The sequence below is a fragment of the Triturus cristatus genome, chromosome 9, assembly GCF_964204655.1.
Source record: "Triturus cristatus chromosome 9, aTriCri1.1, whole genome shotgun sequence".
NCBI lineage: Eukaryota > Metazoa > Chordata > Amphibia > Caudata > Salamandridae > Triturus > Triturus cristatus.
The window spans coordinates 339,639,706-339,667,628 of NC_140592.1; the positions used below are offsets into that span (position 1 = coordinate 339,639,706).

The 27,923-nt window shown below is 41.8% G+C and overlaps 1 protein-coding gene across 1 annotated transcript in view; it reads left to right on the forward strand.

Moving 5' to 3' along the window:
- Positions 1 to 27,388, forward strand: part of GNAI2 (G protein subunit alpha i2) — a 462,902-nt gene extending 435,514 nt beyond the window's left edge. The window contains exons 7-9 of the mRNA XM_085625085.1: positions 208 to 361; positions 7,181 to 7,399; positions 24,647 to 27,388. Of these exons, the coding sequence (XP_085481211.1) occupies positions 208 to 361; positions 7,181 to 7,371 (345 nt within the window). The 3' untranslated portion in view covers positions 7,372 to 7,399; positions 24,647 to 27,388. The remainder of the gene's footprint in view (positions 1 to 207; positions 362 to 7,180; positions 7,400 to 24,646) is intronic.
- The last annotated feature ends 535 nt before the right edge of the window (positions 27,389 to 27,923 follow it).

The following is a 27,923-nucleotide window of genomic DNA, read 5'->3' on the forward strand; positions in this document are numbered from 1 at the left end:
AGAAAAAACTGAAAGTAATCTCAGTTGGAGAATCTATTGGTTGTTTTAGTTTTCAAGTTTTTAATTTTATTCTTTCTGGTAAAAATTACCTTGTATCATGAGTTGACATAGTCCCCCTCTGGCTTCTCCAGATGAAACAGTTTGGTGCAATATTCCAAAGTTTCACTCATTCTAATAGACTAATGCTCCATTCTTTTTTCTCTCTAGAATCGCATGCATGAAAGCATGAAGCTCTTCGACAGCATCTGCAATAATAAGTGGTTTACGGACACATCCATCATACTCTTCCTCAACAAGAAAGATCTTTTTGAGGAGAAGATCACCCACAGTTCACTGACCATCTGTTTTCCAGAGTATACAGGTAGGTTTGAATCCTCTAGTTTCAAAGTCCTGCATTCTGTGCTGTTCTATAGAGAACTTACCTTCATGTGTTTTATTATAAGATATATTATTCACTAATGAAAGGTTCTATTTAAGGTATGTAATTAGTCATGCCTTGGGTAGGTAGTAGATGTTGTGTGCTCATTGTACATTTTACGAGGTGATTTAAATTTGAACATATATGTATTCGTGTAACGCAGGACTAGCTGAAAGGCAGTGAATACTATACAATGTGAAATGCAAAGATACAGTCCGCAAATGATTGGGTTGTAGCTGGGTTCAGGGAGCAAAAGTGGACTGTTACAGCTTTGTGTTGTAGCAATCTTTAAAGGGCTGTATCTTCAGTTCTTTGGTAATTGGAGCTGTGCTTAGGTGGCGTTAGGGGTATAAGGAGGCAGTTCCAGATCCTGAGTGCTTAGAGACAGGAGGCCTGTTGCCTTGCTTTTCCTTTTCTACTCTTAATCTGCAGTCTGATACTGCCTTGACTGTGGATGTGCCAGTTGTCCTGAAGGCGGTGAGCTGTTAGTCAGTTAGGTAGGTAGGGGTGCCAGTTAAGATGGCTTCATATAATTTGTAGCTATTTAGGTTTTGCTTGTTGCTGTGTTTGTGAAATCTCTTGTAACAAAAACATTTTTTAAAAGGGCCTTAGAGCCCGTCATTTACTTATCTTTACTTACCATTGGTTGGCTCCTACATCAGTCTTGTATCATTTTATTGTGTTGTACAGCATCTCCTCCTGCTTGGCTTCACGTCTTCGTCCTCGCTGTGGAGCTTGGACCAAGCACTGCTTCCAGCAGCCACTGGCCTCGCACTTGCAACATACTCTTTTTTTTTTTTTTTTGCTTTCCAGAGTCCGCATTTTGTTCATTGCTTGCCCGTCCCTAGCATCCCCTCACTTCCATCGCTGCATGCCCCTTCCCCGTTCATTGCTGCCCTGTCCCTCCCACCACCTTGCTTCCGTCACTGCATGCCTCTTCCCTGCCCCATTGCAAGTTGCCTCCCTCCTACCTCCATCATACCTTGTTTTACATAGTGCGAAGTCGACTGGAAGGACTTACTTGGATCGCTTTACATAAGCGCCAGTTACATTTGCCAAGGATGCACACATTTTTACAGGCACGGGGAGTGATTTTCCCAGAATCAAAGGATGTTGAGCCAGCACAGAGACTCGATCCTGGTTCCCCAGCTCCAAAGTCAGCCTCTCTGGCCTTAACACCACAGCCTCTCCATTCTCAGTGTTCCAGCTAGCTACACTTTGTCACGCTGGTAACGGCAATGGGTATTCGTTCAAGAATATAAACTGCATATCAAGTATAGGGAAATAAAAAAAGTTAACTTGTTTGGATGTTTGTTTTATTACATATTTTTTCACTTTCCAGCATCCGCATTCTGTTAGTTGCTTTTTCTGTTTTTACCACCACCTAAATTCCATAATTGCATGCTCCTTCCCCATTCGTTGCTGCATGTTCCTCCCACCACCTCACTCCTGTCCCTGCATGCCTCTTCGCCACCCTACAAAGCTTGTTTTATGAAGCATGAGGTCAACCGGAAGAACTTGGAACACTTTGCATGAGTTACATTACACAAGGACTCATTAATTTTTACAGGCACGGGGAGATTAAGAGCCTAATTACAATGTCGGTCGGAAAGCCTCCAATCGCTGGTCGGAGGCTTTCCGACCGACATTGTAGGTTTAAAGTTCAACCGCCGTCATCATTATGATGACAGCGGTCTGAGTTTAAACCAGCTGGGCTCAAGCAGCCCGTTGGCCCCTCGGAAAGAGCTCATGATACCATAAAGACAGCATTTCCACCATCGGGATTATGTCGGTTTTACACAGCCAGTCCATTTTGGCCTTTCCGACATGGATTGGCTGTCAGAAACTGACTTTGGGGACCTGTAAATGGGCCCCCTTCCCTCCTGGCCCTCCACATTTGAGCCTGGGGGGCACTTATGGTGCCCCCCCTCAACATCCCTGCACCATGTGTCAGGCACTGTAAAGTGCCTTACACACGGTGCAGGGATGTTTAGAAACTTCAATTTTTCAATGGGAGCTTTTGCTGCGGGCAGTTCCAGCACGCTGCACACACTCTCATTGCAAATGGATGTTTCCGACTGCACCATGTGCAGTCACATCCAAATAATGCGGTCAGAACCGCCAACCTGAGGCCGGTTGGGCCCTAATCCACAACCCGACTGACATCGTAATGAGGGCCTAAGTGTTTTGCCCAGAATCACAGGATGTTGAGCCGGCACCGAGACTCAAACCTGGTTCCCTGGTTCCCCAGCTCCAAAGTCAGCAGCTCTGGCACTAACACCACAGCCTTGCCATGCTCAGTATTCCCGCTAGCTACACTTTGACATGCTGGTAACTGTAATGGGCATTTGTCCCAAAATATAAACTGCATATAATGTATAGGGAAAATAACAATTTCAAGTTGTTTGTACGTGCATAGCTGAAAGTGGGAAAAAAGGGGGGCTATGACACAGTCTGAAAACGTCATATATATATTTATTTTTAAAGCTAAGTAGCACAGCAGCATGCACTGTTCCGTTGTGCAAGATTTAAAAAAAAGACATTGTTGGCAAAGCCTATAGATCTTGCATAGGCAAAACCTATTGGCTGTGCCAGTGCTTGTTTTGATTATGGTGTGGGCAAGATAGTGGACTTTCATCAGTGTGAAGGTGATGTCATATTTATCAGGCAAACTACAGCATGTAGGATGCCCTTTAGGAGGGTGCGAGAGAAGAAGTCAAGTCTGGGAGGTTTTGGAACAGACCATTGCCATCATCCAGATGCTAAGGGTTGATCTCACTTTCTGGATGCAATGGGTCTATAGTGTAATATTCTATGCTCAGTGGTGCTTTTAGATGTGTGTTTTTCATGGTAATGTTTTTTAGGTTTTGCCTATATCGTGCATGCAGTGTCTGCAAAACTTTTGTTCTTTAAAAAAATATATATATATATATATTAACGGGCTTAGAGCCCACCTATTGCTTACTTCTATGTACTATTGGTTGGCTTCCACGTCAATCATGTTGCTTTACTTACTATTGGTGAGCACCTCCTCCTTGCCTCAGCTTCCTCCTGGGGCTTCTCTGTGTGTCAGTGCCGTGGAGCATGGACCAGGTACAGCCTCCTGTGGCCATTGTCCTTCCACTGGCCGCAGGCTCATGCAGGTACTCTTTTGTTACTTTTGGATACCCCCTCTTATTGAGTGCATGTCCAAAAGTAACTCCTCCTTCCTGCCTTCTCCCTCAACCCTCGTCCTCCATTGTATATCACTCACCCCCCTGCCCCCCTACAAAAAAGCCCCCCCCCCCCTCCCCCACTGTTTTACATGTTGCACAGCAGCGCAAGCATGGCTAAAAGGGAAAAAAAGTGACATGACGCAGTCAACACTGGCCACGTTATAACACTTTAAAAAATATATATTTTAAGCCATGTTGCACAGCAGTGTGAGCTGGTGTGCAACATGTAAAAAAACATTGACTACACCAAAAGATTTTGCATAGGTGAAACCTATCGCTTTGCCGATTCTTGTTCTTTTAAGAAGCCTTAGTTTGTCACTGAAGTAAGAGTAAGTGATGTAATCGAGCATATGGTGGTTTAACCGGACCAAGTTGTATTGGGCAGTGATCCACAGTTTGTGTTGGTGAAGATGACCACATTTCTGATTGCTCGTATGTCAGAGGCTATTTGGGTTGTTGAAAGGAATCCACATCCCTGTGAAGGTGTCGGACCACACCTAAATTCCACTAGACTTGATGCATCTTTTGTATTGTTGCAAGAAATAGAAGCTGTTCGCCAGTTGTGTGCAAAGCGGTGCCACCAAGGGGCATTCGACTGAAAATGTTAAAACGATGGTGATAGGTTGCAGTATCATTGTATGCATGCTGTGCTAGCATACCAGGTGCTCATTTGCAGAAAAGATGATAAAATCACGTAAAATGTCAGAAATAGTTACATTCTTTCCTAGCACTGTTGTGTTGGAAGGAGGGTATGATCATATGTACTGTGGCTAGATATTATCTGAGTGGAAGGAGAGTTGAGTGCTCGGATGTGAGAAATGTTTTAAAATGTTGCGCAAAGAAATGAGCGACTAGGCCTGTAGCGGAGTGGTCCGCTATGTGTTGTCTGTAAAACAAAAATAAGACCCTGTTTTTCAAAGTACAGGTTGTGAGTACTTTGCTTGTTTGCTGGGTCACTATAATGCTGTGCGTTTATTGCTGTTTATAATGTATTATATTATTTATTATTATTTTTTTTGATGTTGTTTTGTTCTATGGGAAGAGATGTTGCAGTTCAGATGTAATGCTTCCGTGTAATTGTTGCCCTGGATATCTCTGCATCTGATTGACATGGAAAATTGCTTGTGGTACCTGTCGCAAAGTTCATTGACAGGGTCCAGCCTGGTGGCGGCGCCATTTCAACCAATAAGTCCTACAAAGTTCCTTTGATCTAGCTGGCTTTTTAGGGAACTAACTCACACAATTTGTAACCAAACCCTTACCCCCAAACTGGATTCTCCCCTTAATGATGTGACAGCTGCTAACCCAACGCTTTAAAGTACGGAGAGAGATTGTTTTGTTAATCCTCATTACTGGCTTCTTGCCTAGATTAATGTATCCTAATCTTTTGCCAGAGTCTAGAAGTCTTTAGTCGGAAGCTTTACTTAATTCTGCGTTTACTTGTGTTTTGGACAGGATCAGAGCAGCTCCCGGCACACCGTTCTAGTGTGGTTTTTGTGTCCATTTCCATATAAACCTGCAATTGAATCCCCCAAGCGTTCTATGGCACCCAAATTGATTTTTTGTAATTCCAAGTAAGCATAGCTGTGACGTAGAACCATTTCATGTTTGTTGACACCTTCAGCCGGGCATAGTTACTGCATAGCTTCAAATTAGGCCCATATACCGTTGAAAGCAGTAGCTAGAGAGATTAACGTTTTCAAGACTATGAGATACTACTGGAGCATAAAATGTCACAGACAAAACAACATTGGCTTACTTTGTTAACTAAATCAAATTCCACCACCAGCATTTGAAGTGAATGAGGAGGTGTTCATGGAAGCCTTCCTCCATTCATGAATGAGCAGAGCGTTTCTCTTACCTTATGATCCTTGATTTACACACTCCTTTACCATCCGCCATCAATGGATAGCTACCCGTTGACTGTATCTGCATTGGCCATTGGAATGGTGGGACCACACGATGGAAACATCGCAATAAGAAAATCAGCATGACTGGGGCAGTTTGGAGTATACTCGGTTATGAATTTTTAAATATTTTATTAGCTTTCTGATCATGTAAAATGGTGCTGTACGTAAAGTAATTGGCACTCTGTTCTATAACTGGGAGGTAAACGCTGACTGGAGGAAAATGTAAATTTGGTTTCTGTGGAAATTTACAGGATTTGATTGAACCAAGGAAGTTACATTGGAAAATAGTTTGGGGGGAGTGTCTGTCTCTGGATAAAGAATGATGCTAAGAACTGAATTTTAGATAGGAATGGGGGAGAAGCGTTGAACTCTAAATTATGTGCAGCGGTGTAATCACGATTTCCAGATTGGACAGTGATAATGGGACGAGCTTCGAATCTGTGTCGATTAAACATTTGGAAGACAGCGGAAGAGAGAAACAGCTCTGTCCTGATAAAACGCATAGCTATCTGTGTATAAATTATGGCATGCGATCCAAAGATATTGGGACTTGTTAACCCAAGACCTGACGGGGGTCCTGGGGTGGGAGGTGCCTCTCGATCCCATACATGTTCTGTTGGGAATCACTGACGGATTGGACGGCTCTAGGGCGGAGAAGCTCTTCCTTAACACAGCACTGGTGGTCGCCAAGAGGGACATTGCTGCGCATTGGTTGGACACTGCTCCTCCCACTCTAGGGCGCTGGCTCCGGGGGTGGATTGGTGCGCTGCGCGGGAGCGGCCTCTATATGTAGCCAGGGGATGTCCTGAGAAATTTCGCCGTATGTGGGGCAAATGGGTTGGGGTACTCGATGATTGAGATGGTGTGGTCCTCTTGTCAGGCACACGTAGATATGCTTTTAGTGATTTCCTTCTGTAACCTTGATGTCACTGAGATGAGTTTTTCTCCCTATTTTCTCCCTATTCTGATGATGCATATGTAGCTCTGAATGGTGCTGTTTGTTATTACGTACAAAAGTCAATAAAATTGGTTGTCAAAAAAAAATTATGCCATACTGTTTTTCACATGAATATAAAAGCAAAGGGGGAGTTTATAAGTTTAAGGTTCTCTGGAAGTAGATTGTAAGTACTGTGCGTATCTGGGGGAGCAGAGGGACAGAGATCAAAAGCAGGCAGTGGGGCTCCCCTCCGGAAGTTTGCTCCTGACAGTATTGTATCAATGTGACATATGTCTATGTGACGCCGCCCGGCCTCCGGGATGTGGGCAGTACGGCTGTTTATGCTGCACGGACTAACGGTTAAGGGGAGGACGGGAAGCCTGCATTACTGACATGCATCCTGGTTACTGTACGTTGTACTTGGTCCTGCAATAAAAATGGTTTGACAAAAAAATGAATATAAAAGCAAAGTGTGGTGTACTTGTAAAGTTAGCTCTAAATTAAAGAGTGAGAAAGAGCTTTGGACCTGCATGGGGAGAAATCTGTATACAAGAAAGTGGCGAAATTGAGCTCTATATATGCAAAGTGATCTGTCTGGTAGATAAAAATGACATTATATAGTCAACAATCACAGGCCTCTGTAAAATGCCTCTATTATTACGAAGCCAGTGTTCTCTGACCCACCTCCCTTTCTTCACAGGTGCAAACAAGTATGACGAGGCAGCCAGCTACATCCAGAGTAAGTTTGAAGATTTAAACAAGCGAAAGGAGACAAAAGACATCTACACACATTTCACCTGTGCCACTGACACCAAGAATATCCAGTTCGTGTTTGACGCGGTCACTGATGTCATCATCAAAAACAACCTGAAGGATTGTGGCCTCTTCTAACAAGGAAACTGCTGACCTTTCTGGGAAGGTATGGTTTAGCCTATGTTCTTGATCCTCTTTTAAACGTATGAATCGAAGCATCTTCACTTTGGTTGATCTTTTCCAAAAATACAGATAAGGCACCATCAATATATTAAATTTCTCATTCTCTTCCGGATGCAAAAAAAGATCTCTGCACTTTTAGCCTCAACCTTCCGCTCTCCTCTGTTTTGTTCAAGGTGAAGACTCCACCAAAGGTTTTAATCAATTACGCCCTTCTACAGTCAGTCATTGAGTTACAATATTCATATAACATCCATCGCTCAAAAAAGGGTCTCATTGTGCTAACCAAACTAATTATCTTTTAGCTTTTTTTCCTGAGGGTGCGAGGAGAAGATTGGAAGTCGTAGGGCATTCAGTCAGTCAGTCAAAATTACTTTATTCGGTTTCATAACAAAAACCATAAAAGCATATAAATATATACATACAATATAAATAACATTTAACATTAAAACACTACGAATGAATTAAAAAGGCATACAAGGTAGTGGTTACAATTCATGAATTACCCAAATAATGATTATGTCCAAGAAATTTTCTTCCTTAATCTCATTGAGGTTGCTAAAAATTTGGCAATATTAAAGATCTCCCACGTTGATCCCAGCAATTGTAAATATAAAAGGGCAGGTTTAACTTGCCTAAAACCTTTCTCCTTAATAAGGGGGATGATATGTTTTTTACGAATGGGAGCCAAGTATTTACAAAAGAAGATAAAGTGCACTGTATCTTTAAGGGAAAAACCGTCACAAGAACAGATTCCCAAATCCTTCTCCCTTGACCACCCTGGGGAATCGGTGAGCAAAAGATGAAATTTGTTCAGTCTGAACCTGGTAAGTAAAAAACGATGATTCATGTTATTAACCGTGACCAGGTAGGGTTCAATACTGTTTGAGGTGATTAATAACTGATGAGCCCTGACTGAAGGTTTAAGTAACTCCTTATCTTCTCTTTCTAAGGTTATCCGATTTTTATATTCAACTTTCACCCATTTTAAATCCCCCTTAGTTAGACTGCCAGGAGCATCAAATAATTCTGGACGACCTAGTTCTCTTGATAAATTCTTAACATAGTTTATCCAGGGGATGGAGGTACCATACTCAAGAGATAAACAATCCTTTAAAATTGCGTGATTTAATTCCAAATCAGGGTTTAGCCAGGTTGTAATCCATTTTAACATGGGCGCTAGAGCAATACGGTCCACAAGGTGGTCTAACCCGCATTCCTGATGAACAATAAAGGCAGGGGTTGACTGAGGAAGAGATAAAATAGATTTTAAGAATTTGTCCTCAACTATTTGAAGAATTTTTACATCTTTAATTCCCCATAATTCTGCCCCATACGTTGCTATAGAAAGACATTTAGCAACATAAATGTTCAAAATGGCCTGCATAGGCTTCACCCCCAATTTGCGGGCAAAGTCTAATACAGCTAAGGTAGATCTAACAAAAGTATTACGCTTAGCCGCTAATTGCGGAGACCAGTTAAGACTATCATCAAAGATAACCCCCAAATAGGGAAATCTACTGACGCGGGATAAAACATGCCCTTCGCAATACAAGCTCTTAGCTTTTTTTACTTTAAACCCCATAATCATAACATGAGATTTGGAAAAATTCACGCTGAGATCAAGTGCTTTCATAAAATTTGCAAATGAGTCCAGCAACCGTTGCAGACCCACAGGAGTACGTGCTAGCAAGGCGGCATCATCGGCATATAATAATGCCGGAATAGAAAATTTGCCAGCTCTAGGAATGTCCTTGCACGATTTAGTCAAAACAGCACCTAGATCATTAATATATAAAGTAAAAAGCAGGGGGGCTAGAATACAGCCCTGTCTAACACCATTTGAAATTCCAATCCTACTAGTACAGTTGCCCAGGCGGTCATATCTAACAGTGGCGGTGAGATCCCTATGTAAATCAGCCAGGAAAAATACAATGTTTTCATCAATGCCACACTTAAGAAGCAGATCCCATAGCTTTGACCGGTTTACTCGGTCAAAGGCCGAGGACAGGTCCATAAAGGCAAGATATAATTTCCCTTTTTTGGCAATAGTGTATTTGCCTATTAATAAATATAGGTTCAGACTTTGATCTATAGTGCCTCGGCCTGCTCTGAACCCATATTGTAGGCAAGATAGGGTCTCATTATCCTCCAACCACGCAGATAGTCTCCCCAAAACTACACGCCCAAGGACTTTGACTGCAGAATCGATGAGGGAGATAGGGCGGTAACAACTAGGATCCCCCCTGCAACCTTTTTTAAAAATGGGTATAATCACGGATTCCGACCAAGTATCCGGGATGCCTGAAACACAAATCCTATTAAAAACATTCATTAAAACCACAGACCAAGTCTCAAGGTCAGTTTTATAAAGATCCACCGGAACCCCATCCGGGCCCGGGGCTTTGTTGCTTGTCATCTTTTCAATGGCCTCGACTACCTCGGTCTTAGAAACCGTTAAAGTATATTGATTTACAACGGAGGAGGATGGGGGCTGTGCCCCATTTCTAACCCCTTCATAGACTGACTTAAAATGGGTACACCACAAATCTTCCCCTATTCCGCAATCTAATTGGCCGTTACAAGCGTCGCTAAAATAGGGTTTATTCACCACAGACCAGAACTTTGCACTATTTCTAAGAACATCCACGGAAGCTAGTTCCGCCCAGGCCTCCTCTCTAATCTCTTGCTTTCTAGTTTTCAAAGCTTTATCATAATCTTTCCTCAGCATAGCAATAATCGGCCTGTTGATAGGTTTACAACGTAAAGCAGCCTTCAGCCTTCTGTTAGCCAGAGAGCAGTTACTATCAAACCATCCCAGGTCTATATTATCATTACCCTTAACTGGGCAGCTGAGATCAGCAGAGATTTGTGAACAAATTACAGAGTAAGCCTCTAATACTTCATTATTACCGGCATCCGTGTTCAAACAAATATTTATCTCTGCACCCACCTTCCTTTTTAAATTAGAGTGGAAATCCTCTGGAATAATTTTGTTCCATCTAATCCTACGATTCTGGTCAGAGGGGCGGATATTGAATTTATCCGTCCTGCCCGTAGTTTTAGTGCGGGTAATAAGAGTTTCTGAAATGCTAAGGACCACAGGGTTATGGTCACTGAAGTGTGACCACATCACCTTGTAACCATGAATCATTTTACCAAGTGCAAAGCTAATAAAAATATAATCGATGACAGAGTGTTTACCATTCCCTTTAAAAGTGGGAATTTCCTCCGACGTCAAAGAAGGGAGTATAAGGCCGAAGTCTGCTAACAATGACTCAAGACATTCTCCCTGAGCAGAGTGCTCAAAGTGAGCATCACCTTGTATAGATGATCCTAATGGGTCAATGGTCTGACAAGTGTCAGGACAGCCGTGGATGTTAAAGTCACCCGAGATTATAATAAAACAGTCATTATTGTTAGCGTCTTTGTAAGCCGCCAAAAAGCGTGTTAAAGCTAAGAGATGATCCGTTGTGGTGACTCTTTCAAAAGAATTATAAAAATTTACAATTAAAAGAACGCCTCCCTCAGACAGGGAAATTTCTACAGCCAAACTGTTCCGTGAACCTGTGTCTATTTGGGTCTGTTGACCTGAAATACTGGCGGAGATTAGAGTGACCAGCCCACCCTTTGCCCTCCCCGCATTTGAGGGTACAGCTGGGACAAAAAAACTCCTATAGCCATCAACGAACAAAGTGTTCTCTGTATCCCAGGTTTCTTGTAGGATAATGATATGTCCTGAACCTATAAGTGCCCGCCAAGCTGGGTCATCAATTTTATTTTTTAGCCCGGCTATGTTCCAACTGACCAGTCTAAATAAATTGCCCAGTGAACCAAAAGTAGATACGTCAAGACTATCATCTGTTGGCTGCAGTATATTTTCATCACAGCCAGTTGCCCCGCTAACTCGGGTATTACACTCAGCCAATGTCCCTAGTCATTCGTTATCATTTAGATTTGAGAGAGCATCAAATCTATTAAAAATAGGGACAGCATAGTTGTTTAAGCTTATACCTCTAGAGGGGTCACACAGTGGCGGTCCAGCTTGAGAAGGAGGATAAAAGAAGCCCAAAGGAAGAACATTGACAAAATCCGTCTGGATTCTCACTGACCCCGCCTGTTTCAATATATCCTCAACCAGCCTTGGAGATCTGAAACTTATAACAATACAATCGCCTGTCAGACTCTTATTTGTTCTACCCACCCAAGGAACCCTTCTAATCATCATAAAATTGTTAGCAAGATGTTGTCCCAAAACAGTTTTTCTAGATAAGAAGTGGATGGCCTTATTTTTAAGGGAAGTCCAATGTTCTCTTGTATCCCCTTCAAGTTTTGGGACATTAGCTAAAATAATGGTGTATGGACAGGCCTCAACGGGTAAATGCAGGGAGTCCCTCTTGTCATAGTTAGCTAACAAGCCGGGGCCCCTTTCAGAATTCTGAGGGCCTGAAACCAGCGTTTGAGTTGTACTCATAGGATTTGAAACTAAAGGTTGTGTGTTAACACCAGAAGCCAAGGACGGACCCTGATGTACTGGTTGTTGGGGTACAGTAATTATGGTATCCAACAGATTATTAACCGTGGTAGTAACAGAGTTAAGAGAGTTAATTGCTCCGGTACTAGGACCAGGAAGAGAAACCTTAGGAATACAGTGTGACTCAATTATATTCAGCCGCTCCTCAATGCGCCTTAGGGTGACCAGTAACGGGGCAGTAAATGATTTCAGGTGCTCATCAAGAATGTTTATGAGCTCTAGCATAGATTTTTCGCTGTTTCTATCGGCAAAACTGCCCAAAGCTGATTTAGTACTATCATTCCCTGCCGCTCCCAGGTTCTTACTAACTGAGGAAGGAACCTCGGTGGTGGGTTTATTCAAACCGGGAGCGGGATTGTTAGCCTTAGATAGTTTTGCCGGTTTTCTATTACCCTGTGGGTTGTCCTTCGCCTTCCTTTTCCCCGTGACAGTTTTACACCCACCAACAGACAGATTAGACCTGATTCTTAATTGTCTAGTACGAACTACAGGGGAGGTTTGAGCAGGACTCACTAAGGTAGAAGGAGGTGTCATAATTGTAGGACTGACATTAATGCAAGAGCCATTCCTATTCTCAAGTATATGCACATCCTCCCCATGAGTGTTATTTGATAAACAAACTACAGCAGGTGATAAAGGTACAGATGATCTAATGGGGTCTAGTGATAGTCTACGTTCGACTGAAGCGATCTCTTTTACAATAGCAGATTCTGCCTGTTTTAAATAGCTATCCAAGGTCCCCATACCCGCAACCCTTGAGCATGCCTTAGATGACCCTTTTGACATTCTTCCACCGGGATGGACAAAACACGAACCAACAGACAAATAACACCTGTATTGTTTGCAGGAAAAAAAGAACACTCCGACAGTCACTTTACAGGGGGCAGCCCCAACCCAGCCTCTATCGGCCTCTGAGGGCCTAAGAGGGCCCGCCCTTTGCCCGGGCTTAGCCCGGCGCCGCCCGCGCGCGTCCCGCGACGCGGGAGAAGCGCCGGAGCTTTATACGCGCTCGTGCGCGTGTGCGGCGCTAGGCAGTGTGGGTAATGGAGTCCCCAGCCGCAAGGGCAGCGATGGCGGAGGCAGGAGACACACAACAGCACAGGAGCCCAGGGCGCGACAGAGCCGCCAGCAACGAAGGAGCAGTTCTGCGGGTGTCCAGGCCAGCAGATGGGCAGGTAGGCAGCAGTTTCCAAGTTCGCCGATTTCAAAGTTCGTAGGGCATTCCATTACCATTATATAGGAGGCTGAATGGGAATAGAATGGCCTGCATGTGTCTCAAATTAATTGCTTTCTGGGATACACAGTCAAATGTCACCCGAGTTGTGGAGGAAGGGACACATGGCATAAGATCTTGAAAGCACTTTTTGCCTGCACCCAAACTCAACAAAGAGGAATACAAGGCCTCTGAGACATAGTCTTTTGTCTTATCAGGCAGTAAATTTATATTCAAATGCTATTCTGGGCTCCCTGGCAGTTGCTAATACATATGATGTCCTGTGACAATGCATTGCAGTAGTTAAGCCGGCATTAATTAACTCCCATCACTAAAGATCTGCTTTTGAATGAGTATAAAGTCAGGATAGGCTTAAGGGTATACAGGTCATAAACATAGCTTTTAAAAATGGGTTTGAATTTAAGTTTGAGGGAAGTGTGTGTGTTGAAGAAAAATCCAAGTTTTTAACTTAATCAGCTGTGTTTTTTTGTTGTTTTTTGGCAAAGGTTTCTGGAATTTGTTCGTTAAACAACAACGATCTACCCTTACTATTATCAATTATGTTTTAGCTTTGTTCGATTGGCAGTAGTTGCAAGTTGTTTAGCTTTGAATATCTCCCTCCGGAGTGCTCAAATTCGAGCACAATATGGAAGCTTTGGAAAATCTTAAATAAATTGGAGTGTCATCGGTATGTGATTGAATAGAAACATTACTGTTTTTACCTAGTTCCACAAGTGGTCTCAGATAAATGTTAAAAAGGCAGGACACCGTGGAACTCCGCAACTCCGGGTCAGAAGATGAGAAAAGAAAGGCTCGATCTTCACCTGGTTGAGCGATCCTTCAAAAAGGAGCTGAAGTAACTATGATATGAGATGCAGCACACAACTCAGTGGCTAAGCGTCTAAATGAATGCCATGGTCTACTGTGTCGAAAGCTGCAGATAGGTCCAGCATGGAGAACGTGAATGCGGCCCCATCATCCATTGAAAGAAGACTTGTCACAAAAGCTGAACAAAACTGACTCTCTCCGTTGCAGTGGGTGACATTCTGGTTGCGTAGGGAAAAGTATATCTTTGATATCCATAAAAGATTGTAGTTGGGTAACAAAAACCATTTCCAGGATTTTTACTAAATTGGTGTGGTGTTTTATGTGGCTGAAAATGTGCCAAATCCACAACAAAGTGTAGGTTTCTTTATAGGGTAAGCCTTCCTTAAGAACAGTGAGTACACAGGCTTGCCTTATGGATACATTGATGAGATGTGGAGTAATGGGGTCATAGCTGAATTAATGTTGTTTAAGCAAACAGGCTTGTGCAGGTTCTCATATTGAATCTGTTGGTTTAAAACCACCTACAGTGGGAGGAATGTGGCGTAGGCTTGCAGAATAAATTGAAACAGGGTGTGTAATTATTGGCCCTTAATGATAGTGAGATAGTCTTATATTTTTTATTTTTTATAAAAAGTAGTAACAGTATTTTTCATATAACTCTTGAGAGGAGAGTGACAATGTTGACATTGCTTGAATAGAGAATGGCTGAATTGACAAGTCTAAAACATACCATGGGGTGGTTATCAGCGTTTATTAATTTATGGATTTCAGTATGCATGTAGCAATAGGCTTCCCTCGTTTCTCGTCCCACCAGTGTCCCCTCCGTTGCCCTTTAAAATAAGGGCAGCTATAAGGAGTGGGTCAAGACACCACCTAGCTTTCAGGTCTCTCCACTCTTGCATTTTAGCAAACAGTGTAACATTCTGCTGATGACACACTACAAAATCCTCTGTAGTTGTAAGATTACTTTTCAAATGCCACTAACTACTTTCTGTGAATATTAGTTTATTTTCTAATGGTGAGTATGAGATGTGTTGGCATTTTCATAGGTATCATTCATACAACAGACTGCTATTGCCTAGCAGGGACATAGACTGTTGTGATGTGGCAGGGTTATAATATTGCAATGGCTCATTGGTGACTGTTCTGCCTGGCTCGGTGGCCATTTTGAATACAATGTTCATACTCCACGCAGTAGGGGAACCTTGATGATCACATCATGGTGGGGTTGTCATCTGCAAATGCAACTTTCTCCCACATATCAGTATTGTCTACCTGCAAGAGGGGCACCCCATTGATAGGATAGATACCGTGTTCTCTTTTTTTGTGCCTTTCTGCCTATGTCTTTTGCATGAGAGGGACCCCAATTTCCCTCCCCTTTCAGCACCATTGTTCATATTTGCAACACCCCATCAGCTCATTGTTGCCTTTCGTCTTCCCTCCACCCTTGGACTAATATTGGTACCTTCTTCCTGTTGGTTCCTTCTTCCTGATCTTGCTTCCCTTTATGACACTACCTACCACTTCCTCACCATCCTGCCCTTGTCACTGTTTCGGCCACCACAGTGCTGGTCACTCCTGTGTGTGATGTTGCATTGAAACAGGCTTGGTGTTATTTAACTCTTTGCCGATCATCAGGGACCCTGTTTTTAGGACAGGACGAGCTGGTGTTAAGGGACAGAGTTACCCGCAGTCGCTTCACATTGGTAATGTGGCTCCACCATTTTATTACTGCCAATGGTTGTTGCAGTGAACCAGACCCCTTCCTCCCTATTTGCAGTGCAAGCTTGGGGATATGATTGAAAGAAGGGACTCCTGCAAGCAGCATGTTGCTAGTTAATCGTGGAGGGATGATTCAAAACCTTAGCATCCTGTCTGTGCCCTCCTCCATGGGATAACGCTGTGGGAAGCAGTCCACATTCTTTTTCAGCAAACAGACTGCAAAATCCCATAGAGACAGAATCACCAGCCAGATGTTTACAAGCCTGTTACATTTCTTGTTGCTTTTCCCCCTGTCTTTTATCTCCTGTAATACTGATTTCACTTGAAAACCTTGGAAAGCAGAATATTCTTCGGTAACCAGGCAACCTGTTTCCCTGGTGATCTGCACAGCTTTTTCTAAAGGAGGCAACATTCCTATTCCGGCCAGTCAAGTCAGTAAGGGCTTTTTTGCTGTTGAAAAAACAGGTGCCTGATCTACTTTGGCATCCGTAGGTGACTTGGTGCCGATTCTGTGCTCATGTCTGTATCAGCAGCTACTGGTTGCAGTCGTCTGAATGTAGACTTGCCTACTGCTTCATGATGGGAAAGGCATGGCATACCCTTCATGTTTGGTGGAATGGCGACTTTTGCTTTAAGTGCCAAGCCTATTGGAAAGAGTGCGCCTTTTTAAAGATATTTCGATAACAGGTGTTCTCAGGGGTGTGGAATTTAATAAAATATCTACTCGTCCATGGGACAAGTTGATTCATGAATCAACTTGTGCTGTAAAAAAAATCCACTTGTAGCGTTAAGCAATAGTTCCAGGGTTGGAGTGGCCTTTTGAGTCTGTGCAAACCTACTAAATTGCATGTTTTAGGGGTTTTCGCCAGCTCTTCTCTAATTTTTTCCCATACTGAGAAAGGTTGAAAATTTACTCCTGATAATGGCAGAAGTAAAACTTCTTCTAGGGTTGGGAAAAAAGTGATTGGAGGGATAGTGAATTTGTTAATGCTCAACAGATTTTCACATGAGCAATTCTACACCTGCAAGTTTTGCTTGTGCTAAAAAGCAGTTCACAAATATTTTCTAGAAGTACAAATTCCTGGCCTCCTTCTGTAAATTTTTGTGAATTCATGAAAGCTGTAAATCTGCACTAATACAAGGACATAGACCATGGGTGTAGTAGTGACTTTAAAAATTGAGCGCCTAGGTCTGAGTTTAACCAAGATCTTTGGTTCTTAGGTCGAGCCTGGTCAGCGCCGGTGCTGCTGCGAGGCATGCAGTATTGGAGTATGGCTTTGAAGCCCCGCCCACTCTCCGCCCATATTTTTAATTGGCTTGTGTCATTTTCCTTCGTAAACGCTGGCTTCCGGGTCATCATTAGGCCTGTTAGTTCCTCCTTGGTACCGCCTTTTCTGCATTTCTAACCTCTCATAACGACTGGACCTTTTACTTGTCTTGTTGCATGGTCTGCTATATCTTGGCTGTGAGCAGTATTTTGTTTAATGATTTCCCCTATGCCTCCCACTAACTTGTAGCGCACCCCCTCTTTTATTTAATGATGGCGGTCCGCTTTAATTATAGCAACAATGTCTCTTTATTTATTTATTTTAGCAGCACAGTCTGCTTTAAGTATAGCGGCCGCGCTTACTTAATTTCCTTTTTTTCTTTTTTACAGAGTTTTATATAGCTTGACCCGAAGGTATCGGGTATCGGAGCACTATACATGAGCACCAGTTTCATTACATGAGGATGCATTCATATTTTTGGTTGTTGTTGTTAGGCAAGGGGAGATTAAGTGATTTGCCCAAAATCGCAGGATGTTGCGCGTCCTTGCCGAGACTCGGACCCGGTTCCCCAGATTAGGCCCTAGCTATTAGGCCAACTCACTAGTGCCCAAGTGGCGCTTTTACATTCATGGAGGCCACGTCTAAACAAAGGTACGCGACCGCTATTAAAGGAAAAACGCGGCATGGGGTGCTTTAAAACAAAAAAATCAGTTTGTCAACTTGACAAACGGATACTTTTTATGTCAAAGCGCCCCATGCTGCGGTTTCACTTTAATGTCGGCCACGCCCCTTTCTTTAGACGCAGCTTGTCTAAAGAAAGGGGCGCGGCCTCCATGCATGTGAAAGCGCCGCATGGACGCTAGCAATTTGCAATGCAATAGGTCTCGCATTTGCGAGAGTTTAAGCTTATGCATTGCCAATAGCTCAACCTCTCGTAAATGCAAGAGCTATTGCATTGCAAATGCATGTTATTAAAATTCTCTCTCTTCCGCTGTTTCACAAGAAGCATATCGGCACACAGTCGTTTTATTCAGTGTCGGGGACTACTGTGGCAATGTGTGCTTTGAATCCAAAAAAGGTTATTGCTTTTAGCCGATGATTGTTATAATGGTGAGGACCTGGCAGCTCCCACAAAATTTTACAAAAATATATCAAAACAAGACACGCATTGACAAAGCCAGAAGGCTGACCATCAATATCTGACCCATTGGTTTTGCCAATGCTTGTTTATTTTCATGTATTTTGTTGAAACTGGTTGCACTGATTTTCCATGATGAATATTTTTTTGAAATACTAGCATGCATCAACACATTTCACTAAATGTTACTTACAATTTCATAGTAGTTTAGCCAAACGTTTTTTCTTTCCTAGTTGCATTTTTTGGTGAAAATCTTATTATGAAAGCATAAGATAATCAATCTTGCTTTCAAGCTTCTGCAGATATTTGCATCTAATTAGAGAGCATTCTGGGAGCATTGTATCTAGCCTCATAGTTAAACTTTGGAAATGCATGTACACATTTTTACATTGGAACCGTTGTCAGTATTGCAGTCCGAGCTTACATTTCCTTCTAGCGCTCACCCTAATAAGAAAGGCTTTGTATTAATGAACCATAAATAAAAGTTAAAACAGTATTATCATATGGACACAAATGTTACCTTAACTGCAGACAATGTCCTTCACTGATCCATAATGTGGTACTGTAAACTAGCAGCCAAAGGGTTTGGGCTGCAGGGGGTTGGGCCTACTTGTGCCAAAGACTAAATAAACATGACAGCTTGCTGTCCTAGACCCCAAACAATATGTCCTGGGAGTTGGAATTCCACACCCCTGCAAACTGTTCTTACCATAAAGCTTTTTTTTACAAATCCTACCTCGTAGAGACATTTCTCACTTTGCACTGGTATGGAGGTGGACTGAGGGTGTTTTGCATTCGATATAGGAAGGTCAGTAGAAGAGAGTGAATAGATATAGGCTTGGGAATGATGGAATGAATAGCATTTGTGAGCCTCAGTCGAATATCTGCTCACAGAACACCAGGTCTTCCAGTTATTGGGAGGCCTCTAAGACAGAGCTTACCATATTATTGATTCTGTGCTGTTGGCAGGTAGAGAAAGGTAGACACATCTGCCCTGTTGTTTTTTTGAATGTCAACATGAAGTGATATAGATTTATATGACACTTCCTCAAACCTGTCAAAACTGGGGGGGGGGGGGGGGGAGCATATGCAAAAGATTACTGCTTCCCCCTGTTAAGCGGTCCATTAGCAACCTACCAGATTATAAATTCTTTATCACTCTTCATTATTTTTGTAACCCTTGGAATGCTCCCCTTAAGAACGCCTTTTAGGAAAATAAAATAAAAACAGTGACATGCTTTGTTGTGCAGCAACCTCTCGGCACACTCTGCAGCAGTACCATTTACTGGGTTTCGCAATGAGTGCTTGTGGGAGGAGACAGTAGAGAACAGCCCTTTTAATTATTTTCCTGTTAGATTATGCACTTACTCCATGCTTTGCTATCCCCAGGCCTTTGTTCATATTTTAATTTTTTTTCAGAAGATCTGAAATTTCGCTTTCATCATAATCTTTCACTTCCTTTAATCATTTTTTTCAGGGCCTGAAATGGCCACTTTTTAAAATGTTACCCATGAAGCCCTGTCCAATGAAAATGCCCTTTATATCGGAGAGAGTACATAGAACGAGTGTCCTAGACACAGTATGCACTACTGCTTCCCACGACTGGAATAAAATCTGGTTATAAATCTAATAAGTTCTTTTTAACATTGAGCAAAAAATATATACACATACATAGGCACTAGTATTCTACAAATAATATAACACTTGTAAACAAAATCTTGATCAAGGTGATTTAATTTCAAGGACATGATTCTTGTCAGTGAGTCTTTCACATGAAAGCTAGTTTTGACATTATTTGGAGACTAGCAGTGTAATTCATCCCAATGCATTTCGGGCTGTAACAGTAGCCCTTCGTGAGAGGTGTCTAGAATCAAACACACATAAAGAAATTTGTGAAGAGATTCAACAAATGACAATGTTACACGCTTGACCTCATGCCGTGAGGGACAATTCTCAATGTTTGTGAAAACTGCAAAAAGCCACCAACCAGCACATGAAACTCCAACCCAGCTGGATAGATCTTCCAGGTAGTGAAAGTCATGCCTCTATTAATCACTTATTATGCAGCAAAGTGCTCTGTGAATCGACTCAGAAAAGTAGTAAAAAAGGAGAAACGAAAGAATATAGCAAAAGTGTAAATGCACTAGAGAGGTTACTGTGAGTGATCTGCCTATGAACCGCCTATGAAAAAGCTAAAAGTAATATTCCAAGTGAGAACATGGGGCCATATGTATCATTCAAAATTGCGATCGCAAATGCCGAAATTCGCAGAATTTCGGCGTTTGCAATCGCAATTTAGCTAAGTGGGATGTATGAAAGGAAAACAGCCTCGCAAAATAAGGAATCGCAAAATTTGCGATTCCTTATTTTGCAATTGCATTTAAGGAATCTCAAATTGCGATTCCTCAAATGCAATGTAAGAGGCCCAGAAAAAGTGCAATTTGGTCTTAAGGAATCGCAAATTACCACCAACTTCAAGTTGGTGGTAATTTGCGATTTCTTTGAAAAATGCACTTATTTGCATTTTTCAAAGTGCCATGTGGCACACATACATGCCCTTAGGGCATGTATGTGTGCCACATGTGCAAACATGTACATTTCAGGGGTGCAACAGGGTGTCCTTTTGACACCCTGGCAACCTTGAAATTGCATTCTCAATTTGTGATTCTCTATATGAGAATCGCAAATTGAGAATGTCTTCCCATTCATTCCTATGGGCCTTTAGGCCCATAGGAATGAATGGGGAGGTATTCCTTGATTGCGAATTGCAATTTGCAATTCGCAATTGAGGAATATGTAGGATTCGCAAAATTATTTGCAAATCCTACATACATAGCATTTTACGATTCTCAAATAGCGATTCTCTAAATACCGCTATTTGAGAATCGCAAAACCAAAGTTTCATACATATGGCCCATGGTTCTTACGAAAAAGCGGATCATGAATTCTCAAGCAGAAATGTGTGAGCGGGAAAACAATGCAATTGCCGGCAAACATGAATTGCTGATGTCATAAATTTCAATCAGATGGTGATAAACCTGATAATATGCAACGCTACCTTGTGTGAGTGTCCAGTCACTGCTAAAACTGCAGTGATTGCAACCATCGGTAAAGACTGCTCTCTGGCAAAGTCTGGATCCAACTTCTAAAAATTAAGAAAGCCATAAAAAAGCTGCTCAAAAGTGTAATGGTGAAGTTGTGAACAAATAACAAAAGATGCAAACATATACTTGCCCCTGGATAAAACCTTTTCTGAAGTTCTCTAACATTTATGCTTCGTGAGACGAAGTCTGCAGGAAGCCTGAACCCAACTACGAAAAGGAAGAGGAAAAAGGAAAAGCCGCTAGAGGCTACACCATAATGTAACGATGAGTAAACATGCTACGTATATCTTGGTCCCCAACAAAAAATATCTTAACCGAATGTTCTCAGAAATTAGGTCCTCCAGAAAAGGGATCTAGAGTGAACTGCAATGCTGCTAATTAGTTGAAAACACGTATGGCAAGTTATATTCTTAAATAAATAAAATGTGCAACTGAAAGAGACAACAGACTCCTCTGTTGTGCAGTTTATGAAGTGCAGAAAGGTGAACAGTAAAGTTTTTTGTAAAAAAGGGAATAGTAAAATTTGTTGAAAAAAAACAACATGCCGTTACAAAAAATTCCCAGCCCTGAGGTTTCTGGCTGGGTCGGTGAACAAACCGTACCTAACTAAACCCTTAAGAGAAACTTTGTGATGGTTACACTTGAGCAATACATCAACGTTAAAGCCGTTGTGTTCAATAATGGAGTTGGTGTTCAATTTCCCAAACCCAACGCGAAGGATACCCAAGTTGAAAAATGCACTTTAAATGCTTTGTTTAAATAACCACTCCATGGAATAATATAACACAATGAGATTTATGCAGCGCAACCGTGATCTGAACATCAATTGTCATAGAACAAATTGCTGCTTATAAAAACATCATGAAAATAAAGGTATGTATTGCATTAAGTATATCTGACTAGGATGCGAGTCTGGCAACTTGTGCCGTTACGTCACAGATAACATGAATTATACACATTTTTTTCAATTTGGTATTCATAATCCAAAAAACGAGGTATGAAACTGTAAATACATGAACAGCGTATGTCTTGTGTAACATAACCTGAAAAAACAAATGATCCATATAAAAATGCCAAAAAACCACTCAAAATAGAAGCAGTGAAATAAACAATGTCGGAGAGCCATAACTCAGATATGTGCCAGTCATTGCTTATAGGGCTTGAAGAATAGGAAGACTAAGAATTCGGAATAATCCTGGATTTTTAAGTATGAGAATGGGAATCGAGATCTGTTGATGAAGCATTTCTGTAATCCTGAGCTGCGACTGTGCCGGACCAGGTACAGGTAGAAGGTACAGAGCTCAGTCCAAGGCCAAAAGACTCCGGATTAAACAAATAGAATGCGCTTCTGCTCTTCAACGAGAAGCTCTCAAATATTTAAGGCATTTGTTGTAAGAGTGAGAATCATTGAAACGTCACCTTGGGCATTTCTGATTTGAGGAAGAATGGTGCAATTCTAATCAGTTATTCACATGAGATTTTTAGCTCAGAAAGCCAAAAATTCCATAAAAACATCTAAAGGCTGTCTCTGAATCCTATAGAAGGTTGTTTGCTTTGGTACCATACAGTCCCTTTTCATCAGAAAGCATAAAAGATGTTTAGGGCGATAGTAGTTTTGTGAGACACCATCTTGTTGCCACATTTTCTGGGCTTGAAAAACATGGCCCGTGTGATCTGTGCTGTGTAAAATTCTCAGGGCACACAAATGCTTAATTTGCAAAAAATAAATGAGTGACAGGACGCTCGTCAGGAGGCCACTGCCGCTTACTCCACCTATTGTCCCTGCCAGTGCTCCGGACTCCAGTACCAAAACAACTAACCATCACACTACAAGTGTGACAATTCAGACTATTCCAGGCCCCCAAAGCAATAAAAGTGGCTTGAGTGGCAGGTATTAGTTATTTTTGATGCACATTGTGTTAATAATAAACTGTTGTGCTAAATTAGACAGACAGCGCCGCCGTGTGGCAGACTGCCATAGGTGCTGGTGTGGGCAATTAATTGCAGAGCACCAGAAACCACTGGCTTAAATTTAGCACTGCCCCTGGGGCACACACTTTGCTTTCCCCCCATCAACATACTGAATCTACGCTTTGAAGCAGCGCCTGGTGAGCAGCCCAATTGCTGTGCAGACCCACCTCACTGGATATGCGACTGCGGACCAAGCATCTATAAATGCCCTTATTAATTTTTCACTTGGGCCTTATGCACGTTTTGTAAAGAACTTTGCATATGGTCCACCATATCCCGGTGAATCGGGTTCCTAACTTACTGATTATAATTAAGTAGAAATCTTCACAGAATCAGTATCCTATTAGTGATCTTTAGAATGTGACATGTTTTAGTCCTGATGCAATGTGGTCCTTCTTCAGGAGAATATATATGTTTAGGGCTCCAAGTTTTATGGTATTTATTTTTTTGACATTTCTGTCTGTATCCATCCATATTTATTTTTTGCAAATTATATCAACCTTTATTTTGGGTTTTGTGGAAAAATAAAGCTGAAATTAGTATATTTCCATTTTTATTTAAACCGGCAAAAATGCACTCATGCTTTAAATACCAGCAGAAGATAAATCAATGCAGTTGCAAGGAATTATGCAATTTTCAGTATCAACCTTGTGCATATCTACTGCTGTTAAAGCCTCTTTACTAAAATTCCTTTTGTTTTTAGACCCCTTACCTATCAATCCACACAGCTATTGACCTGGCAGTCATGGCAGACAGTATTTAGAATTACTCAAAAAGCAACCCAATTTCCGTTTCTATCCTCATTTAAAAATAAATACAGACAAGAAAATAAATGTTTTCTGTCTGTATTTATCTGTAAAAATCAGTAGAAACAGAAAACAGGAGCCTTAATTATGTTCTCGTTGTTGTAACTCGCACAGCATCCACACAAACTCCCTGCTCTCTGTATCCTGATCCTTGAGTAGGGTGGCTCTTGGCTAGGTGCCCCTCCTGACATTTCCATCGCAGCATCTAAATGTGATCTATGCCATACGACCTGTGACATCACTGCTGCGCTTCCTACGCCAACGCTTTTCATGCAGATCAAGGAACCAGCACCCTTGTGTACATACATAAGTACTTGCATGTCTTCCAGGATAAGGCAGGAACACTCAGAGCCCACACTAATGGCAGGTGCAGTACATAAAAGATGACGATCTCTGTGGAAATGACATCACAAAAGCTTCTACATATATATTTGTGTTACTTACGCTGAACCCCAAAGAAGTTTCACCCCCCAAAAAAACTGTTGTCTCCCCATACCACATAGGGGATAAAAAAACTTTCTGCGGAACCATGTTGTAAATGTTTTATGAGGGCGGCATGTTTTTTAAAAAACCCATCCTGTATAGATGTTAAAATCCAGCCATTTCTGGTAGTGCGCCTCATCTCTTCATTTCCTCCTTCTACTTCCAGGATTACTTGAACCAGCTTCTATGATGCAAGACAGGCGGCAGAGAGAAAGCGGATAGACTGCATCGTGTCAAGACTTCAGCTTTTAAATCCTTTTAAAATGAGTACAGACTTAGTAATTTGGGGGGCAAGTGCCAGAATTTCAATATTTGTTGGACGCCCTACTCCAACCTTACGCCTCAATCTAATCCCTTCTCCAGTTGCCTGGCGTTCACACATTCCGTCTAAGGAAATAATTGGTCATATATTTTGTACGTTGTTTTATTTTTCCTCCCCACCATAAAGGCATTGCCCGTGCTTGTTTATTCCTGTACCTTTGTGTTTTTTAACCGTGAGCCTGTAGGCTTCTTTGCCTAAATGTTTTAATGAAAAATTATTTGTCATTTTAAAAGTAAAGAATTTGATTTATTATATTGGGATAAGTTACAGCGCCTCTGAAAGATATATTGAATTGAAAATGTAGAGGTTTCCTGTTCTTATTGAGATTTAAAAAAAAAATACTCTAGCATGTCCTAGCCTGGCATTTGTTAAAAAATGATGGTCTTGAACACAAAATTAAAAAAAAAGTTACTGAAAAAAAGTCTAATTTAAAGGCAAAACATGTACTCTTATTTACTTCGCTTGAATAACAAATACTTTCTAAGAAAATTATATATATTTAAAATGTAAAAGTTCTAAGTGGTCAACCTGTCTTGATCCAAAATCTGCAGTCAGTTTTGTGCCTTCAGGATGTTGCTCGTATGTTTACAATATTTTTCTCCATAAATTTGCTTTCTTGATCTGCTGTGTAACAACCCATGACCTGCCTCCCATTAAGTGCCACTCACCCAGCGAGAGTATCTTTGCATAAAAAAGGCACATGTGACTTCCTACTTGCATTTACAGCCTTAAGAGAACCCTGTCTGACACTTGGATCTTATACTTACCATTTAGAAAGTAAGGCTGAGTTCTTCTTCCCCTGCACAGGAACAGCAGATGGTGAAGTGCCACTGGTTCATCTTCTCTGGCTTGGTTTGCAAGCGGGGGATGAGAGGTAACTCATAGCATCGCCCCCCAAGATATGTAGTGAAAATAAACATTTTTGTAATCAAAGGAGGCCTTTCAGCAGCATAGCAGCCAAACCTGGGCACTTTTGAATGGGCCTTATTCAAGTGGCCTGTAACCTTTATTTGTAAATAGTGACACCTGAGTATGCCAAGCATGGGAATGAAGACTGCAGAGCCAGAGCGAGCATGGACAACTGGCAACAGAATAGGCTGCCCCTTCTACCCCACCCCCCAACCGCCCCTCAGCCCTTCGAGGAACTCTAAGTAATGTAAGATGGATATTTGACTAATCTAAGCTTTACGGGTGCCTGAAAAATCATATTACAAATATACTTACCCAAGCCATATGGTGGTTAAGGGGGATGGGATTTGTATTTGATATCTGACATGTTTCTCTGTATCCCAAAATGGCTGGTCTGTCATTTGCTTTTTCCCAAGCTGGCTCTGTTCTGACCCGTCAGCTTGTACTTGTACGCATCGCCTGGCTCGCGACCAGTGATTCTGTAGTCTTGACTCCACACAATCATGCCTCCATTCAACATGTAAGCTGTAATTTCTCAAATCTGCATAGAAGAGTTTCTCATTAGATACTGGGTAACTCTTCTTATGTGTTAACATTTTTAGATATGTGCCTGAAAATGTGTACATTTGTGAGCCCACTCTGACATTCATTTGCCAACCATTTTGCTATTTTCTGCAGCCTTTTTTTATGGTGAAACGATGCTGACCCCTGTAGGCACAGCAGCCATCTTCAGGAATTTGAACCATTATCCATACATCTTTTGATGCCAACATTATGAAAAACTGTGAAACGGTTTAAAGATTGAAATGTCCTCAAAGCCACACTCCCCTCCTCCCAGGATGTTGATCATATTTACTTACGAACACAGTTACTTGATTCAGAAAAAGTAACTGCAGATTGTGCTAATTTCTGCGTGTCTAAATACATCTAATTTACATAGAGATTATCCTGAAAATCTGGAAAGGACCGGCCTTCCTGGATCTATGTTGTACACATCTTTGCTAGTCCCTCGTTCCTCCCTGTTAAATATAAGAGCAGAAAAATGTATAGCTCCTCTTTGTTTCCTTGGTATTTGTATTCTCAGATGGATACGTCTTGGTGGTTTGAAACCACAGGACATCTTAGGTGTGGAGCCAACATTTGCGTCACTTTCTGAACATGAAAACGCTTTGCATGTCTTGTCCTCTGTGTTTATTTCCTTCTGTAGGTTTCGCTCAGTTTTGAGCAAAACCATACATTTTTTTCATGCGAGAATATATCTGTACATTTCAACTTTTCCCACAGAAATGACAAGAATTGGGTCTTTTCCTCTCTGTAAATTTGTTGGAGATTATTGAACTTGATGTCCTCATTTTCTCAGTCCAATCTTCCCAATTTCTCACTGCTGACATTAACACACATTGGTTTTCAGACGAGGCTGCTGTATATGCCCCAAAGTCAGGCTATGCCCCCATCATTCCCCCCCCCCCCCATAACTCATCGCTGGAGCATAGACTGCTATATGTAGAGCGGAGTGGCACATCTCTGCTCCGCCCCTTCTCCCGACCCCCGCCTTTCCTCTTCTGTAAGGGATGTTGTGGGGACTTTTTAGTAAATGTGGATGCAGCGTAGCTTTTATCACATGATGTTTTATGAAATTGTTCACATGGTTTGAAATAATAAAATGTAGAAAGAAAATGGTCTGTTACTTTTTTTTTGCTTCTCTATAGTTACTGAGGCTTGCACATCTAAGAGTGAGTCCAAGGAACGGATTTGAGGACATAGAAAAAGCATCAGTCCGAGGTAAAGTCAGTGGGAAACGCCGCTCTGTGCCATAGTTCATGACGAATAGGGGGTTGCACGATGTAGCAATAACATTATACCCTGTGCTTTAAATAGGCCGGTATTGTCCGGTACGCAGTACCAGCACTTTTTTAATTTGAGAGGGAGAGTACCGGCACTTCTCAGAAACAAGCAGGTACTCTGGTACAGAGTACCTCCACTTCTATTTTTGCATTTCAAGCACTGATTATACCCATGCAGTGGAAAGGTTCTGCACACCAAGCGAATGTGCAACACTCTCTTATACCAAGAATCCGCAAACGTGGGGTCTCTGGCGCGCTAGGACAGCCCTTAACTTTGCGATGTAGGCTGAGGATTAGGAGTACAAAGTTCTGTTACTTCTTCACCAGAGATGACCAGGCACTGTTCCGCTTGAAGACCTTTTCCTATC